Source organism: Rhinopithecus bieti, unplaced genomic scaffold (genome assembly GCF_001698545.2).
Source record: "Rhinopithecus bieti isolate Rb0 unplaced genomic scaffold, ASM169854v2 scaffold_36315, whole genome shotgun sequence".
Taxonomy (NCBI): Eukaryota; Metazoa; Chordata; class Mammalia; order Primates; family Cercopithecidae; genus Rhinopithecus; species Rhinopithecus bieti.
The window spans coordinates 1,596,989-1,616,087 of record NW_016815814.1 but is presented as its reverse complement, the minus strand read 5'-3'; the positions used below and the strand labels follow the sequence as shown (position 1 = coordinate 1,616,087).

Below are 19,099 nucleotides of genomic sequence, written 5' to 3'. Positions count from 1 at the left end.
GATGGTGACTACAGACCCTACAGGCAGCTGTGGTTGAAAAGAACACGGAAAAGCTCGCTGTCCCTCTTCTGTCTGGCTCGTGCATTCCTGGTAGACCTTGTCTGACATCCATGGCCATCCATTGCAGAGCTTGAACAGTCTGACCTTGCACCGTCCTCCAGTGTGGTCTGCCTGTGTCTGTGAGCCAGCAGGTCTCAGCTAGGCCATAGTGCTTGAAATCCTTCTCAGAAGAATCTTCCATTTCTCACCAGTCTTAAAGTGATTCTGAGATATCTTATTGTGGTCTTATTCTTTATTGGATTGTTACATCTCAAGCATTCTTAAGCAAACAATTAACGTATGAGTTGTTCAACAGTCCTTCCTTAGAGTAGCTCACAGTCAAAGGTGGGATGCAGTGTCATAGTTACAGATAAATAAAAAGTATACGTAACAAAAACTATGACCCTTTTAAAAAATTATAAGAGAATTTAGAGTTATTTCCAATTTTTTTTTAAACCCACAAAACTACAGGGACAGGAATGACTGCCAAAGTGTTGTTTCTTCACAGATACACCAATTCTGTTCCAGGGTCTCCTTGCTGGCATGTGGGCAGGCTCATTTACTGGTAAATGATTTACTGGTGTAAATCTCTTCCCAGGCTCAGCAGGAGTTGATGAAGCAGCTCTCCATCCTTCCTCGTGACAACTATAGTCTCCTGAGCTACATCTGCAGGTGAGAGGCCCCTGGTATCAACTCTACAGTTTTCAACCCCATCAGAAAGAAGCTCCTAGTTAGAAGAGGAGGGACCACCTCTGTGAACACAGAGATTCTGGTCCAGCACTTTGGAAGATCAGCTGTATTCACATAGCACTGAAGTAGCTTCCTGTATAATTTCAAGGATTCTGAAAACCTGGTTGACCCAAAAAATGAACGTGCTCCTCCCTTTAGGCCTGCCTCAGCACTGCTCAGAGTCCTGGGACATGCAAGAGAACCCAGAATCCTAGAATGATCTCCCATCTTTGTGACTCTGAGCCATAGCTTAGCTCCAGGGAGACATTCATTCTGGTTATTTTCCTTCAGCCCTTTCTGGGGACCTGCTGTGCACCACCCCTGTGGCAACTCTAGCTGTGAATTGACCCAGATCTGGCTGAGCTGGGCTGGGAACTGGGATCTTCATCCCAGACTGATCTGAATTTTGTCTTTTATTTTTAAAAAGTAATTTGTTGTAGTTCCTAGATAATAAAAGTCATACTTGCTTGACTTGGAAACCAGGAAGATACAGCAAACGGTAAACGAGAAATAAAAAGGACCCGCAATGCAATCCCTTCACCAGCAATAAGTACTGTTAAAACACTCAGGCATTTTCCCTTCTGGGTGTTTTCTCTCCATGACAGATCTTTTCACGTCTTAATATAAATATAGGGGAATAATATTTTATTCTAAATCAAAATTACATAAAGGATTGTATCCTGCTTTTTTGGTTTAATGTTTTATTATGAGCATTTCTCTATGTCATAAAATTGGATTATGAATAACTTCATAATATTTCATAATGTTTCATCATTTGGACACATCACCATTTATTTAATAATTGCTCTGTATTTGAAATTGTGTTGCTTCATTCTATCCATTTTTAAATGGTTTTAGAGAGTGTATTTATAAATTCCCTATTTTTACAGTGAATCTGAGAGCTTTGTGCCTCAAAAGGGGTAGAATTTTAGCAAAAATTCAGTATTAGTTATGGAGCACCTGCTGAGAATTAGCAATGCTTGTGCTCTAATCAGAGGATGAGAACAAGGAGGCACCATGGATTCCCCGGCCCTGAAATCTTCTTACCAATAAAGTTTTCCTCTCTGGAGACTTGGGTGGGATGGGTGCTGAGAGCTGGGAGATAAGCCTATCAGGGCAAGACATGGGTATGGTCAGATACCCATTTTACCTTTTCTAGTCCACTCTGAGGTCCTGGAAGTGGATCTTGTCTCTTGCTTATGTGATTCCACCCACCTCCCACAACCCCCACCCCAGCAGCTGGGCAGGACCCTCCTGGTTTCTCTTCCTTCCTTGGTCTTGGGTCTTTCAGGATGAGGCTAAACTCTTGTGGGCAGAGCAGGCTGGTCTCATTCCTGAGACTGGGAGGAAAGCATTAGATCCATCCCTGAGTTCTCGCTGGAACCCTGTAGTGCTTCCTCCTGGCTACTTCCTGCTTTCTACCATGGGATTTCTTGGCTGCCTGCAGGTTCCTACATGAAATACAGCTGAACTGTGCTGTTAACAAGATGAGCGTGGACAACCTGGCTACTGTGATTGGTGTGAATCTCATCAGGTCGAAGGTTGAAGACCCTGCCGTGATCATGAGAGGTATGGCCGGTCCCATAGTGAAAGCAGGTACACAGGAAGTAACAATTACAACACTCCCCTTGATATTTGTGCACTGCTCTGCAGTTTGCCAAGCATTTTCAGCTGGTTATCTATCTCATCTGAATCATGCAATAGCCTTGTGAGGTAGGCAGGGCAGGAATTGTGTCTATTTTTCAGATCACAACAAAGGATAGAGGTCAAGGGTTTGCCCAGTGGTCCCACAGTACAGTAGACTGGTACAAACCAGGAAGCCAGGAACATAGCTAGCCAGTGTCTCTTAGTCTTTTATTACTTTTGCATACCCTTAGCCAGATTGAGCAAGCAGGTTTCATTTTATTTTATTTTTACTTATTTATTGAGTTGGAGCCTCACTCTGTTGCCTAGGCTGGAGTGCAGTGGTGCGACCTTAGCTCACTGTAACCTCTGCCTCCTGGGTTCAAGTGATTCTCCTGCCTCAGCCTCTCGAGTAGCTGGGACTACAGGCATATACCCCTACACCCAGATTTTTGTAATTTTAGTAGAGACAGAGTTTCACCATGTTGGCCAGGCTGGTCTCAAGCTACTGACCTCAAGTGATCTTCCCGCCTTGGCCTCCCAAAGTGCTGAGATTAAAGGTGTGAGCCACCGTGCCCAGCCAGGTTTCATTTTATGAGCCAGCCCACAAAAAGGCTGCTTATAAAGCTGTGCTGTGCAGGCTTCTGAAGCTGTGTCCTGACACAGAGTACTGATATCTGCCATGGGCGTGGGGGTAGAAAGCCTGGTACATATTTGCTGTGTGTCTGATAAGAAACCATAGATCATATTGAGGACCACATCAGGAGAGAAGGATGTCTTTATTTTCTCTGCTGTTTTATTGCCTACTTTCCTGATCAAAAACTAATCCAGGGGACTGTTGGCTCCCTCTGAAACAGCTCCCTCTTTCATTCTACTCCCATGTCCTTCTATTCCATCCCTTTCAACATAATCTCCAACTCCAAGCAATTAAAAAGGGTCTTTTGAGAAGAAAAATGAGGCCCTTCTGGGCCGTGTAGTTTTAGAACCTAGTTTGGAGACATCCGCAGGTGGGGATCCTTGAGGACTGACTACCTGCCTCCTACACTACACTATAGTTCTCTTTCTTCTTTCTTTCAGGGACTCCTCAGATCCAAAGAGTGATGACTATGATGATCAGAGACCATGAAGTCCTCTTCCCCAAGTCCAAGGATATACCCCTATCACCCCCTGCCCAGAAAAACGACCCCAAGAAAGCTCCAGTGGCCCGAAGCTCTGTGGGCTGGGATGCCACTGAAGACCTCCGAATTTCTAGGACAGACAGCTTCAGTAGCATGGTAAGTCACAGAGAACCTTTCTGCTTCCATTGGGTTCTTCCTTTAGTCCAGGCCGTCCCACGTAAGGTCTGCTCTGGGATAGCAATTTGGGGAGTTTTAGGTCATGCAGTGTCAGTGGGCACAGCTGGTATAGACTCATCTGAACACACCTTGAAAGCCTGGCCTCTTTCCAAATCTAGTTTCTACTGGCATCTTTGAGGGGGGTGAGTGACAAGTGTGCCAATCGCCCAGTGACTGAGCAATGAGGGTCCTCACCGAAGCCCACTCTAAAAGAGAGACTCAAATACAGTCCAGAGAAGTTCAATGGGAAAAAATGTATACCACATTGTAAATGTTTTGGTGGGAATTGTTGAAAATTCCGGGTGAATGTCCAGAGAAAACTGGTTTCCTGCTAACCCATGAAACGTGATTCCTGTCTCAGAGTATGTGATGTGTTTGTGTAATATTTCTCATTCCTCGATAAGCCGTCTCAGCCATGTCAGCCCCCACGTTTGTGCTGAAGGGTTGAAACTCACGTTCCCAATGTCCAAAAGCTCTGCTGACTCTGAAATGTAGACTATGTGAGGGCAATAATTTACAAAGGTCAAATATTTTTATATATTTATAGGAACAAATAGTTTTACAAAGAACATATGAACTTTATATAGTAGCTTGATCTTTATGTGTGACCAACAAATGGATTTCAGATTTCTAGTTGACCAGATGATTCAAGTTACCTACAGTACTGTTAACCCTGAAGATTTTTTTAAAAGGCAGGTAGTGGGTGGTAGTTGTGATTTTTCTTAGGATAGGTGTTTCTGGATGCAGTGCATTCTACTAACACTCTAAAACTAAAATAAGATTTAAAAACGCTCATACTTCATGTAACAAGATCATCCCACAGTCCGTGAGAATAGCTATTATTGTACTCATTTAATAGATTTGTGCCATTTCTTGATTTCTGTGGGTAGGCACTATGCTGGGAAATTTACACCACTCACCTCTAGAGTCCTCATGTTACATAACATTGTAAGGCAGAATTTGTCATTCCTATTGTGTTATTGAGGAGCAGAAACTCAGAGAGGTTGAGCAGCTGGCCTAATGTAGTAGCACTAGCTTGTTATAGAGGAGGACTCAGATCCAGTTCTCCCTTCAGGACCCAGGTGCCTCTAACTCCGGGTGGGGTTTCTGAAGCAAGTGATTGGCTACAAAGGTAAAGGGAGGGCTTGAACCCGATTGTCTGATTTTATGTTTAGGTCTCACTTGATCTTAGCCAAAAGGCCAAAAAGTGATTGATTTTATGTTTAGGTCTCATATTCTGTCTCCTTTTTCTTTATAATTTCATTAAAAAATATATCATGTATGCATATAGTTCAAGTAATCAAAAAGATAGGAAAAGGTATACATTGAGAAGTTCTGCTCCCTCCCACCCATCCCATCCCTCTCTGCCTTAGTTTCTTATTTATCCTTCCAATGTTCCTTCATGAAAATATAAGAAGACATGAGTGTAAATTATTTACCTCCTTTTTTACACAAAATGTATTATAATTCTCTCTGTCTCTATAGTCACACACATACACATACAGTCATACACACACTCTTACACACAACTCTGTATCTTGCATTTTTGTACTTAGCAGTATATCCTGGAGACTTTTTCATGTCAATACATAGACAGCTACCTCATATGACCTCATGTTTTGGGAGGTGTATAGTGTCCCATTCTGTAGATGTACCAGTCCCTATAGATGAACAGACTGTTTTCCGTTCTTTTCTTTGTCTTTTTTTTTTTTCTTTTTTTTTTGAGACAGGGTCTCACTTTACTGCCTAAGCTGGAGTGCAGTGGTATGATCACAGTTTACTGCATCTTTGACCTCCTGCTGAGGCGATCCTTCGGCCTTAGCTTCCCAAGTAGCTGGGACTACAGTTGCATACTACCATGCTGGGCTAATTTTTTTTGCATATTTTTTTGTAGAGACAAGATTTCACCATGTTGCCCAGACTGGCCTCAAACTCCTGAGCTCAAGCGATCCACCCTCCTCAGCCTCCCAAAGTGCTGGGATTACAGGCGTCAGCCACTGCACCCAGCCTTTGAGTTCTTCATACTACAAACAAAGCTATAATAAATAACCTTGGGACCTCCTTTTGTACTCAGGCAGATGTATTTCTCAAATAAATTTTCAGAAGTGGGCTTGATGGGTCAGAAAGTAAATAGATTTGATTACGTGATTTTGAAACAAATTATTGGAGTTTGTGTCTTTTTACACTTCCGGAAGCAATGCATGAAAGAGCTGTTTTCCTACGGTTTCACCAACAGAGTGTGTTGTCAAATTTTGGGGGCTTGCTTGTCTAATAAGTGAAAACTGGCATTTCAGTAATTTTAATGTGAGTTTCTCTTATTATTAGAGAGGCTGAACATCTTTTCTTATGTACGAGGACTAGCTTCATTTTTTCCTCTGTGAGCTGCCTGATCCTGCCCTTTGCCCATAATTATATTGCTTGTTGATCTCTTTCGTCACAATGTTTATGAAGTTTATCTGTTAAGGATAATATGTCTGATATGCATAGCAAATACTTTTTGCCATTTTTTTTTTTTTTTTTTGATTTGGTATGTGGTGATCTGTTACTCTTTTGATTTTTGTTCTTTTTAATTTTTTAGGTCATGGAAATCAAAAGGTCAAATTTATCAAACTTTTATGGCTTCTGGGTTTTCAGTCATAGTTACAGAGACCACCCATTCTAAGATTACATAAGGATCCTACTTTAGGACTCTTTAACCACAAACAAACACTTGATTTTGGTGAGCACTTCGTCTCTAGAACATGGTTCCCTAGTGCAATATCCTTTTGGAAAAAAATGCCAGTGCAGATAATCAATTGATGTGATACATTAAGAATTTCATAGGTATGCTCCCAGGAAACATTTGTTTTGGGGTCTCTAATCCTTACCTTGGGAGCGTGACACACAGCGGTGAAAACCCCATGTGACATCTGTGTCTGTTTCTTTTCTAGACAAGCGACTCTGATACAACCAGCCCCACCGGACAGCAGCCGAGCGATGGATTTCCGGAGGACAGCAGCAAAGTACCCAGGGAGAAGCCAGGAGATTGGAAGATGCAGCCTCGTAAAAGGACTCAAACACTCCCTAACCGGAAATGTTTCTTGACATCAGCTTTTCAAGGTGCCAACAGCAGCAAAATGGAGATCTTTAAAAATGAATTCTGGTCGCCTTCCTCAGAGGCTAAGGCAGGGGAAGGGCACAGGAGAACGATGTCTCAAGACTTGCGCCAACTTTCTGACTCCCAGCGGACTTCCACCTACGATAACGTCCCTTCCCTGCCAGGGTCCCCTCGGGAGGAAGCCAGTGCACTCTCTTCCCAAGCCTGTGACTCCAAGGGAGATACTCTTGCCAGTCCGAACTCTGAAACTGGGCCTGGAAAAAAGAACTCTGGAGAAGAGGAACTTGATTCTTTGCAGAGGACGGTCCAAGAGCTACGAAAGGAAATAGAAACACAGAAGCAAATGTATGAGGAACAGATTAAAAAGTAAGTCAGACAGAGGGGCACTGAGAGGCACTTGGCTTCCATCTTTAGAGATAAGAGGGATTGTTCCCACCCGCCAGAGAAATCACATCATGAAGCTTCAGTTTGGGGAAGACAGTAATCTATAGCAGGTCTAGGAAGGAAAGATTGAAGGGAACAATGAGATGACTAAATTGGTGAACACTCTAAACTTTAGACTAGATTTAGGAAATGTAAATATCTAGCTTAAGTAGCTTGATCAATAATTTCCAAACAGTGGTTCTTTAAGAATCAACATGCTTTAATTAATTTAAAGGAAATTATTTTTTTTTATGTTAAGGTCATTCATTGATTCTGCAAATATTCCTCGAGCCCCTCCTCTGTGCCAGGCACATTCTAGTTGTTAGGGTATAGCACTGAACAAAAGAGACAAAAGTCCCTGCACTTACAGAACTTCTTCTAGTGGGGACAGATGGACAATACAAATATATAATAAAATATATGTTATATCAGCTGATGGCAAGTGCTGTGGAGAAAAATAAAGTGGGTCAGGAGGTTGGAAAGTTCAAGGAACGGGTTCCAATGTAAAATAGGGGGATCAGGGAAGGCCTCCCTGAGAAGGCAGCAGGTGAGTAAAGGCCTGAAGGAGATGAGGAGCAAGTCAGGTGCATAGATGGGAGATGACTATGGCCGGTGCTGAAGCTGTGAGAAAGGATCAGGCCCCCATGGTCCCACCCAGAAAGAATGGAAGCTGCCTGAGGCCAGGGAGAGTGATTAGCAGATGAGGGTGGAGAAGTACAGGAGGCCAGGACACAGTAGGGATTTGTCAGCCATTGGAAAGCCTGAGTAAGACAGAAGCTTCTGGGTGGTTTCAACCTGGTTTATGCTTCATTGGCTCACTGGCTTCCCATTGAGCACCGGCTGCAGGGGGCAATCAGAGGTGGGAGGCCAGTTAGGCAGCTATTGCCTCTGTCACATGCAAATTCCCAAGATCTGTGCACACAATTTGTTCTCTTGGGTAAGTAGAGTATTTTCTTGAAATATTTTTCACACTACTGATTGGCCAGCAAATTTGTTTTCAGGAGAGAAAACCTTGATCCACCTGTGCCCATATCAGCACTAGTCATGAGGCAGTGAAATGTGAATTCGTGGGCTCTTAGATTTATGGCTACGTCTTAGTCCATGCAGACTCGGGTATCTGAAGGGAAGGCTTCTGTGAGCCCTCATTCATTGTTCCACACAGAGAGCTGCCATCCAAAAGCAAAATGTAGCTTGTTTATCTAAGAACCTGAAACCAACCATTTGTAGAATTAAAGACTTCTGTGACATCTTGGCAGTGATCAAAGCAGTCCCATAGAAAACTCATGCTGCACTCACACATGAGTATCTTCAACAGGGTAGGAAAAGAACTGGCTGCCACAGAGGTGGCTGCTCCTTCTGAATGGAACAGAGTCCTCTGAATCCACCAGTCGAGGAAGCCTCCCATCCCAGGCTCCTGAGCCCACACAGATTCCACCTCCCACTGGAACCCATGGTCGGGATCTAGCACAGTGCCTTACTTGGAATTTCTTCCAGAACCAGAGGGGTACAGAGAACTTGGAGAAGAAAAGTAGATTTGTAATGAGAGGGTCAGAAGGAATGAGACCAATTTAGCTTTAAGAAGAGATAGGCAGGGGTAGGCAAAGTTCTGAAGATGGATTGTTACCCACAGAATAGACCAAAGCCCTTGAAGGTAGAACCCAAGTTTTGGGCTCACATGGGAGCTCGAGTCTCCCTTGTGCAAATGGGCAGGCCATTTGGGGAGAAGGGAGGCACATTCTACAGAATGAAATTCTGAAACAAATTTCCAGTCACACAATCAGCATATGTACACTCATTGCTAAGAGTTAATTCAGCACAGCCTGGCAGGGGGCCACTACATTAGGGTTTTGGCCAGTAATGATGAAAATCCTGGCAATTCAGGAATCCCACAGATTTTTCACCTAGCGTGGGATTCAGAAGAGAGGATGAGACTGCCAGGATCATGGCTCCCCAAAGGGCAGTTCCCTCTGTTTCTCCAAATCTTGGTCCCCAGGAGATCCTTAATAAGAGAGGGTGCTGGTCTGTGCTCTCCATTGACATAGGATGAGGAGGCACTCATGAAAAAGAGGTGTGAGAAATCTGAAATATGGATTCCAGGATTGATACAAGGTGCTATGGGAGTGAATATGTAGATCTATTAGAGCTGGTCTCTTCTGTCAAAAACTTTGTTATCGGGTTGAAGATACAAAACAAAATGACATGAAAAAAAACACAATAGATGTCACAAGATGGTGTTAAATGACAAAGGAGGGGCTCAGAAGTGCTCTGGGGATTCAGGTTTCCTGGGACATCTTCATCATCAGGACATAGCTGAGAGGTTGGATAAGGGTCTTGTGATTTGAAAAGTAAAATGAACAGCAGGTTGTGAGCAAGGGGGAAGGAAGAGCCTAGAACGAATTGCCATATTCTTTCACTCTTTTCTTTCCTTCCCTGTAGCCTTGAGAAGGAGAATTATGACGTTTGGGCTAAGGTGGTGAGGCTCAATGAAGAACTGGAGAAGGAAAAGAAGAAGTTTGCAGCCCTAGAGATCAGCCTCCGCAACATGGAGCGCTCCCGGGAGGATGTCGAGAAGAGGAACAAGGCCTTGGAAGAAGAAGTCAAGGAATTTGTCAAATCCATGAAGGAACCCAAGACCGAGGCTTAAGGATCCCAGGAGTATACTGCAAGGACAGCCCGAGAGGGGCCTAACTCGACCCCTTTCTCGGTGCTACCTGATGACGGGGATACAAAATTACTCTCTGAGAGGGAAAGGATATTTTGAGGGAAACATTAAACTTCCCCATAAATAAATGAATAGAGTTTGCAGGAAGGTGAGGGTGAACAGAGACATGTGTGGACATCTCTGACCGTCCATCGCTGTATTCAAATGGATTTTGTTATTCCACTCCGGTCTCAGGCATGACCATGTCCAACGAAGACATTCAAGGCAGCACATCTCAGGACCCAGGCAATAGACTGGCCCCAACACAGGCTGGGCTGAGGTGTGATTAATTTTTTGTTTTTTGTGTGGAACAGCTCACCTTGTCAGACAGCCTCAGGGCATCTCTGAGACACAGGGGCAGAAAATGACATTCATCTTTTGAGTCCTCATCCATGGAGTGCTGTGCTTGGGGGGCTGCATCTGCTGAGGTGAGAACCCCATTTTTCCACCCCACCATGATGCCCGTTCTCCAGGTCTTCTCCAACTTATTATTAGGCTAAACCAGAACAAGCAACAAACTGTATTTATACAAGCAAAATTGATGAGAAAATTATATTCAAATAAAGCAAAAATTAAAAAGCAAGGCTATTGCTAATCCATACAGCACCTTTGTGAGAATTAGCAAAAGACACTCCTCCCTTGGGGCAGATGGCTTGCTGAGCAGGGCATGGGCTGAATTTCAGTCCTGACTTGCCTTTCAGGGACAGGTGTCTCTATACTTCCTGAGTCCCCATTTCTTCTGTGTTTCACACAATTGCTGTGGGGATTACATGGGAAGATACAATCTAGTCCCTACTTGCTTTTTAATTGTGGATGGAGGGCCTGGGAACAAAGGCTTCCTACTATGATATGATTTGTTGTGGGTTTGGACATTAATTGTCATGATAATAGTTTCTTTTTTCCTGTTTCACCAAAAGGCAAATGATTTTACCCTTCAAAGGGACAACAGGCACTGGATGATAGGTGGGAGAGGGGCTTTCCTAGTGGACAGTTGATTCTTCCCCTTCTATGTCAAGCCAGCCTGGCAGAGGCCCTGGTCAGGCCCTGGACCTCTAGGTAGGTTTGTTGAGTCCTTTTTTGTTGTTACCATTCTAATTAGATGGTCTCTTTTGACTGGGTACTTCATCAACAGAAAATGTTTGAGCATATACCCCCCCAATATATTTATTTATAAATTATATACATGTACTACTATAGTACTCCATAATGTATATTATAAAACACACAGGACAGGAATTGAATAATGAGATAAAAACAAAGATCAATAGATATTCCCAAGTGTGCTTTCAGCTCTGGAGACCCCTGACCCAGTTGCCCAGCAGGTATTACCTGTACCAAATTTACATCTTTCATCCCATTGCTCCCATAAATGTGCTTGAACTCTTGAAGCCCCATGGCTTAATTAGTGGTTTGGAATCTATGGTTGCCTCAGTGAGAGTTTAGCCTTCCCCAGCACGTGGGCCTCCTCTGTCATTCCTTTTTCTCTCTGTCTCCTTCATTCTGGTTAGTCCTCCCTTCCTATGGCCATGACTTATTACCCACAGAGTGAAAGTACAGACAGGAGCATCAGTGTTTTTTGGTCCCACTACTCAAGGCCTGCTCCACCAACGCCAGCCCCTTTGAGGACCAGATTGATGGAGGAGGGGACGACTCTTACAGCATTCCCATCTAGGCTTGCTTGCAGAAGATTGAGGGGAAATTCATCTACAACATTCATAAGAAAAGCAATAAAGTGTTGGGATTCCTGAGCTGTAGGTGTTTTTAAATTACAGAATAGCAAACATGGAAACACTTACTGACCACCTGGTTGACGTTAGTGAGTGCCTGCATTTCTGCCAGGCACATATCCTTGTGTTCTCCCACAGATTCCTCACACTGACTCTTCGGGAACTAAAACAGAGTTGGATATGGAAGTGGCTGCTGTCACAATTTCCAAAGGAAATGTTTGTCTGAAGGTACAAAGAGGAGGCTCTCAAGTCTGTTTTGAGGCCCATGTCATTGGACCTTGCTGGGTCTGGAAGCCAGAGTTCATGCTGAGTGGAAGTGCCACGTTTGAATTCCAACTACCTCCTGATCTGGCAATGTCTCTCATTCTATTTTTTTCCACCAGTATTATGAGGCGACAAAGCAGATGTTGGCCTCAGAAGCACCAGACAGCCTGCAAGTGTCAATCCTTTTTCACAATCAAGAGCAGAGTCTGGCTCGCTTCAGTTGCCACTATTTGCTCCTGTGCCACCTTGCATACAAAGAGAAGACGAGAAACGGGGTTTTTTAGGACCCTGGGACCTTATGAGTGCAAGGGTCATGCAAACCCCTTCATCCTGCTGGAAAAGGCTGGGAGGAGGGAACCCCTGAGGGCCAGAAAAGAAGATCTGGAGTCTGATGGCACTGTTTTAATGCCCTCAAAAGGCATGCATGTGATTGCATGACCAGGTAGCTCCAGGCCTCACCTGGACCAAAGGGCCAGGTTCTAGAAGGCAATACCTGGAGACTGACCTGTGTCGGGTGTGCTGTTGGACTCTGCAGCAACTACCTGTACTTTCAGAGCCCTTCCATGGAAAGGACTCCATCAAATCTGCCTTTTTCCCAGCCACACCCTCACCTCTATGTTACTCGCTCTCCTCTTTGCTCATGGGCTGAGAACCTAGAAAGGTCTTCAGTGTGCATTTGAAAACCCCTTGCCCTCTTCCCTCCCAAACTCCTTTTCTGTCAGAGCCTCAAGCTTGTCCCTTATCAGGGTACTCTTAAGTTTGGGGCAGATGTGATGCTTTTCCAGTAAGTCTGCACACTGGATAGGACAATTTGTACTAGGCTATTGACTGGGATGATTCCCCTTCCAGTGGATTCTGGTCAGAGCCTGCAGTCTGGAGAGACCATGTGTGGCACTCTTAGTGCAGAGACAGCTGCATAGGATGTAAACTAGAAACATTTTGTTGTTGCTGTTTTGACCAACTTCCTAAAACTGCTCAAAGGCCTGTCCCCTCAGAAAAGCACGAAGCAGGAGACTCCCACGCTGCCCAAGGCCGCTGAGAGGAGGAGGCCAGAGAACACAGTGGCACAGCAACAGCTGGCTGGATTCCACAGGCTCTGGACCAGAAGATACGTGTACACGAACGCCGTGTAAACTTCCACATTCCACCACTTCCTTTCCAGATAGCAACAGTGGTCAGGTCACGTGCTTGCCGGAGAGCACAAAAAACACTTGGAGGCTGCTTCTGCAATTAAAATAGGTTGCATTTACAAGAATTACACAAAACCTTTCATCCTGCCAGAGAAGGCTGGGAGGGAGGACCTGAGGGTGGAGCTCCAGCTGCCACTCACAAGCTCAGGCTGGCGTCTGGCCGGCAGTGGCGGAGAAGCTGAAGCCAGGGGGCTTGTGGCTCAGACGATGTCCCAGGGCAACTGGGAATAAGCAGAGAATATCAACACAGCTGTGTAACTGTAGCTTGTTTTTCTTCTGATGTTGGAAACTCTCTTAGAATCACAGTATAATAACTGGAAAACGCTCCAATTGTATTTAATTCAACCTGTTTATTCAATGGACAGGGGAACCGAGGGCCAGAAACATAAATGGCCAGTGCTCACACAGAAATTAGGAAGAGGATTGAAGGAGGTGATTTTGGAGGGCTCCTCTAACCCATGATTCAGTGATTCTTGTGATTCTTGCTTTCTCTCCTAGGGCTCTTTCCCCTAAACTGCAACCATGGTGGGAACCCCATTGAACATCCTTTGCTGAGTACTTCCAGAATATAGAACTCTCCTCAGCTCGTGATCACAACCAAGACCCGTCTAACATAATGCCAGTTTTTCACCTACTGTGTATTCCCAATACTAGTGTAAAACACTGGTTCTCAGTCTTGGTGGCACAAGATAATTCCCTTAGGAACTTTAAACAAATTCTGATGCTCGGATCTTACATCATATCGATTGAATCAGAATCTTTGGGGATGGGGCCTAAGAATTGGTACTGAAAAGAAAAATTTCCATTTGATTCCCATATGCAATCAGGATGGTTAAATAATTTTAAAACTGCTAAGTTTGGCTTTAGTCATGACTAATGATACTATTAATTCTACCTGTTCCCCTTTCCCATCTCCAGTTAACCAGCTACATTCTCTGATTTACAGGCTGATTTTTCACATGTTTCTTCATCTAGAATAAGACACGATTAAAGATACAGAATGGATTTATGTTATGTATCCATTTTGCAGATGGTGAAAAGTGAGCCCAAAGATGTTTTTAAAAAATCAGTGTAATGGTAGCTTAGTATGAACAAATCCAAGGATTTTGAGAATTCCTAAATATATGGGGACACTGTTTACTTGCTTTAAGGGTTGACTCTATACACAGGCAAAGAAGACAAGAGCTTGAGGGCCTGATTTAAAGAGTCCTGAGAAAAGCTCTAATGAAAATCATCTCCCTTTCAGACTCATGTTAGATTGAGAAATCCCTACCAGTAGCCTTTGGAATATTAACCACAAATGTGATATTTCTGGGAGACTCCATGAAGCTTCCATTAATCGTTAGTATCATCCTTATATTAGTTATCTGATTCCTAGCAGAAAGCTGTGTAAGGAAGCAATGAGAGCCTGGCCAGATAAGTTGTGCTGTGGGTGGAAGAACAGATCAAGAGTATGGATGTCGGCCAGGTGCGGTGGCTCACACCTGTAATCCCGGCACTTTGGGACGCCAAGGCAGGCGGATCACGAGGTCAGGAGTTTGAGGCCAGTCTGGCCAATATAATGAAACCCTGTCTCTACTAAAAATACAAAAACTTAGCCGAGTGTGGTGTTGTGTGCCTGTAATCCCAGTTACTCGGGAGGCTGAGGCAGGAGAATCTCGTGAACCTAGGAGCCGGAGGTTGCAGTGAGCCAAGATCTCGCCATCGCACTCCAGCCTGGGCCACAGTGCGACACTCCATCTCAAAAAAAAAAACAAAAAAAAAAACCCAGTATGGATGTCACCTAAGAGTAATGCAGTGTGGGGCCCTGGTCGCCTGAGATGGGGCAGGTGCAAAATCAGGCCTTAAAAGAGAAAGGGGACTCATTCTCAGGGTGGACAGGGAAATGGTCTGCCCCCCCCCCCACACACACCTAATATCTGCTCAAAATTGGCACTTGTCCTCCTTCCTTCTCTCTGTTCTCCCTTTTATTGATGTCCTCTCAGTTCTGCTGAGGCCAGCCCATGCTAAACAGCACCCTGGGTCTTGGGTCCTTGTTCAGCATCAGTAGCAATATCATGACAATAACTGCCAATAATAAGCAACAAATACCGTTTTAATACTTTCTGGTGAGCACTGTACCCATGTCATTTCCTTTAAATCTCAAATCAACTCTTTTCTGATTGCAATCAAACCTCTTTTATTGAGGTCTCAATGTGGCATAGCTAGGAACTGAAGCATATGTACAATCTACACAAGGCTATATTATCCTCGCCCTCACACAGGGAGGAAGTACAACATAGAAAATGAACCCTTGGCAGAGAGGCACTAAAGCAAAATTTGCAAAGAATTTTTCTTTAAAAGAGAGAAGGCCGGCAGGGGTTCTGGAAAGAACCACTAACTGCCTTGTCTGATTCAGCATCGAGATGGAAAAATATCTAGAGGCTGTTGCCTTCCCCACTGCCCAAGTCAAATCCACCTGCTTGCTCTGAGGCTGTCTGGGAGGCCACACATCACCAATCCCTTTCCTGGAGCCAATTCTGGGTCCCATGTCATTAGCTCTGCCCTCGAAAGAACTCTGGGAATGGGGTTGCCTTGGAGTCCCTGGTTCCGTGTGGCTAAGGAGTGAGCCTCTCATATCTCCATGCTGAATTTCCTCACTCATTCGCAACCCTCCTTTCCATTTCAAGAAATCTTTTCTGTTCCCACAAGCCTGGGAGGGCCCTTGAGTGGGGCATGTTGGGTAAGTTTCAAGGAGTACTGCCGGTGAGACCTTCCAGAAGCTCTGTGTGAATGGGCTGGTGGTGGTGGGAGGAAACAGGGTCACGCATTCCCCATCCCTTCCGCCTCGTAAGATGTGTCATCAGTTAAATATAGGCTCTGGCCCTGTGGTCATTTAAAGGCTAAAACAACCCGTCCTGACTGGGGGCTCACAGCTACTGAGAGGAGGGCACTGGGATGTCTTCAGCCCATTTCACATGGTCTGTTTCCAAAACACTCCTGGTGGGTCAGTGAGCAGAGGAAGTGTTACCATGTGACCACTTCAGAAGCAACACCCACCTAATGATGCACAAACACGGATTTGCCCTCTGTTTTTCACATTTGATCACTGCTGACACTTTGGCGAGGATACAAAACCCTATTTCTTTTAGAAGTCGCTCCTTCCCTGGATGTGAAAGAGGGCAGTGGTTTCCCTGTCAGTCCTCTTTTAAGGAAAGATCTGGGTGAGAACATAACCCAGCTCAGCTGGTCTGGGGCTGGACACAGACACAACTGTGAGAACTTGAACTGACTCACCAGGAAGCAGGTGGCTGGGACTAGGTACTGTGTCTATTTCTATTCAGTGCTAGATACTGCCTTTAATGAAAAACTAGCCCCAATCAGAAAAAGCCAAAACCACACTTCGCGATACTAAGTTGACTCACCTGTTGAAATGCTTTTTATTAAGCAAAACTAATATTCTCAGAATTCCAGCTTTCACTTTCAAGTTTCTTATGTGGGATTTCTTAGTATCAGGCCCAATGATGTGTACATCAATGGTTTGGTTTGCTGTTTATGCTACTTATTTACCCAAGAAGTCACTCTGGTGTGTTCCCATGGCTCTTCTGAAAGTATTAGAATACAACTCCCAAAGAATGTGAGTGCTATTGGAGAAATAAAATACATGGAAATCATATGGCATCCAGCAGTTGCTATGCCTATCTTGAGATAGTTGATCCCTAGATAATCTTGGTAGTGTGTTGCCAATGATGTCTTTACTTTGTACACCTAGACTGCACTCAAGGTGTAGCAAAATGTTGCAACACTGATTCTTCCTCCTGCAGTTAATGGCATTTTAGAAGAGTTATGCTTGACTAAAGCCATGTTTTTTAAAAATGCAAATATTGAGTGCTTTCAATTCCCTAAGCATGGTGTTTTCTGCTTTACCTGCAATGTCTTAATTAATTTTCACAGAAAACTATGATGTAGCAGCTAGTATCATCCCCATTTTACAGATGAGAAAACCGAGGTTTAGAGAGGTTAAGTAATCTGCTCAGGCTCACAGTTCATATCCTATTTCTAAGAGACATTTTTTTGCATTCCAATACTTTTGAAATTCAGTATATATTTTAGACTTGATTGGTGCATTTAAAATGGAACATCTTACAAATTGATGGCTACTTAGAACTGAAAAAATATAAGTGACAGAGGCAAGCATCAAAACCACATCTATCTGATTCTAGTACTGGATCATCCAACCACAGTGACTTGAGTGTCAAAGGAAACACTCAACCTGTGCCTAAGTAATGACCATAAAAATAATAACTAGTCCACATTCACATTGAGGATTATGACTCATATTCTTCCTACCTATTTGATACTACTTACTCTATTAGAAAAATCGACTGGTTTGGTTGGTTCCGTTAGATTGATCTATTCATTCTTTGTAGAGTATCATCAGTTAAATCTTCTAACCTCTGGGCCACCCCACCCAGTATGAGCCATAAGATATGGCTCATATTCTTCCTACCTATTTGATCCTATTTACTCTATTAGAAAAATTGACTGGTTTGGTCAGTTCAATTAGATTGATCTATTTATTCTTTGTAGAGTATCATCAGTTGAACCTTTTTGGCTGAGAAATCTTCAGGCTTTTCATTTCTATAGTGAGAGTTGTTTCAAAACACATTTACATAGTGAAGAGCCCAGGCATGGGTACAGTAACAGGCAGGAGGGTCTGAAGCTCCCTGAAGTTTGAGTGCACAGTGCCATGGCTCCTGCCATCCTTCCAAGGAGAGAGCAGTCACGTCAGTTGCCTTTGGTTCTTGTCTGACTGGGGAGAGATGCTCCATATGTGGTTTTGGTAATGACAGCACGTCTCTAACTCGAGATTAGGTTTCTGTCCTCTGAAGATCTCAATGTAATTCATTACAGAAGTGCTTCCCAAAGCTTCTCCTTGGAAGGCTTTTCTTTACAAGATATACTCTTTGAACAATGGATTCCATGCTCAAATAAGTTTTTAAAACCCTCTTCCCCCTCAAAGATTCAGAAGTCAGGGCAACCACATCATATTGGGAGTCTAATTTGTAAGTCGATAAGATAAAAATCCCTTGTGGTCAAAAGTATCCTTGAAAATCGTCAGAAATTGTATATAAGTTCCCCCAATTTATAGCTTTATGTGTACACCCTGGTCACTAAGGTGTAAGTGTAGTTATAAAGTACTGTAAATGATGAAAATAAGAATATGGACCACTAGGATTGCTATTTTCTTTCCCTGGCATCCTCATTTAAATTGTTATTTTTATTTTTCATCTAGTGTATAGTTTGATTCATAGAATTTAAATGCATACATTAAATTAAAAGTAATAATTATTATAGTACTAATAATAGTAATAATCACTGACATTTATTGGGGGCTGACTATTGCCTGCCAGACTGCTCTAAGTGCTTTATTTGTATGAACTGAGTTAATCTGAGCAAAAACTTCAGGGCTACATACTATATTCCCTTTTTACAACAAAGTCACTTGCTTCTGCTTTTACTCCTGCCTTTGGCAACACAGTGACTCTGCAAACTGTCTTGTGCCCAGAGGAAATATTTTTCTGAAAGCTTCTGAGCTGGGGCAAATTTAGGGCAAAGTTAACACTTCAAAAAAATCTCCAGTAATGGAGTAAATTGCTCATCTGACAAATTGGCTTTTTGGGAAATTAGTCTGCATGCACATATTGATAGCAAAGCTCGGCCAACTTGAAATATGGAGATTTACTGGAAATCACAGTGAAATGAAGAGAGAGGCAAGAGCAGAATTGAAATTTCCACCTAGCAGCAAAAGAGAGCTATGCAGAGCATACCAGGGAAGGCAGAGGCACTTCCTGGACCACTCAACTGAAAGGCACAGCCAGCATGAGGTAGGGTGGCCCAGATGTTAGAAACCCCACAGAGAGAATCAGAGGGAAGCTGGAGGCAGAGGGAGTGCGCCATTTGGAATTCCATGGGAATGAGGGTCTCTAGGT

General features: G+C 43.6%; 1 protein-coding gene across 4 annotated transcripts in view; it reads left to right on the top strand.

Annotated features, from left to right (window-relative positions):
* ARHGAP25 (Rho GTPase activating protein 25) overlaps positions 1 to 19,099 on the top strand; it is a 115,873-nt gene that overhangs the window by 80,795 nt on the left and 15,979 nt on the right. For 2 of the 4 annotated variants that reach the window (XR_001881798.1, XR_001881799.1), the window contains exons 7-11: positions 638 to 711; positions 2,216 to 2,337; positions 3,469 to 3,665; positions 6,656 to 7,188; positions 9,682 to 10,374. Coding sequence is in view for 2 of the 4 variants with exons in the window: in XM_017853789.1 (XP_017709278.1) it covers positions 638 to 711; positions 2,216 to 2,337; positions 3,469 to 3,665; positions 6,656 to 7,188; positions 9,682 to 9,889 (1,134 nt within the window). In the remaining 2 variants the exon portion in view is untranslated. Of the gene's footprint in view, positions 1 to 637; positions 712 to 2,215; positions 2,338 to 3,468; positions 3,666 to 6,655; positions 7,189 to 9,681; positions 10,526 to 19,099 lie in introns of those variants that run through there. The other 2 variants (XM_017853789.1, XM_017853788.1) reach the window with 1 other exon arrangement.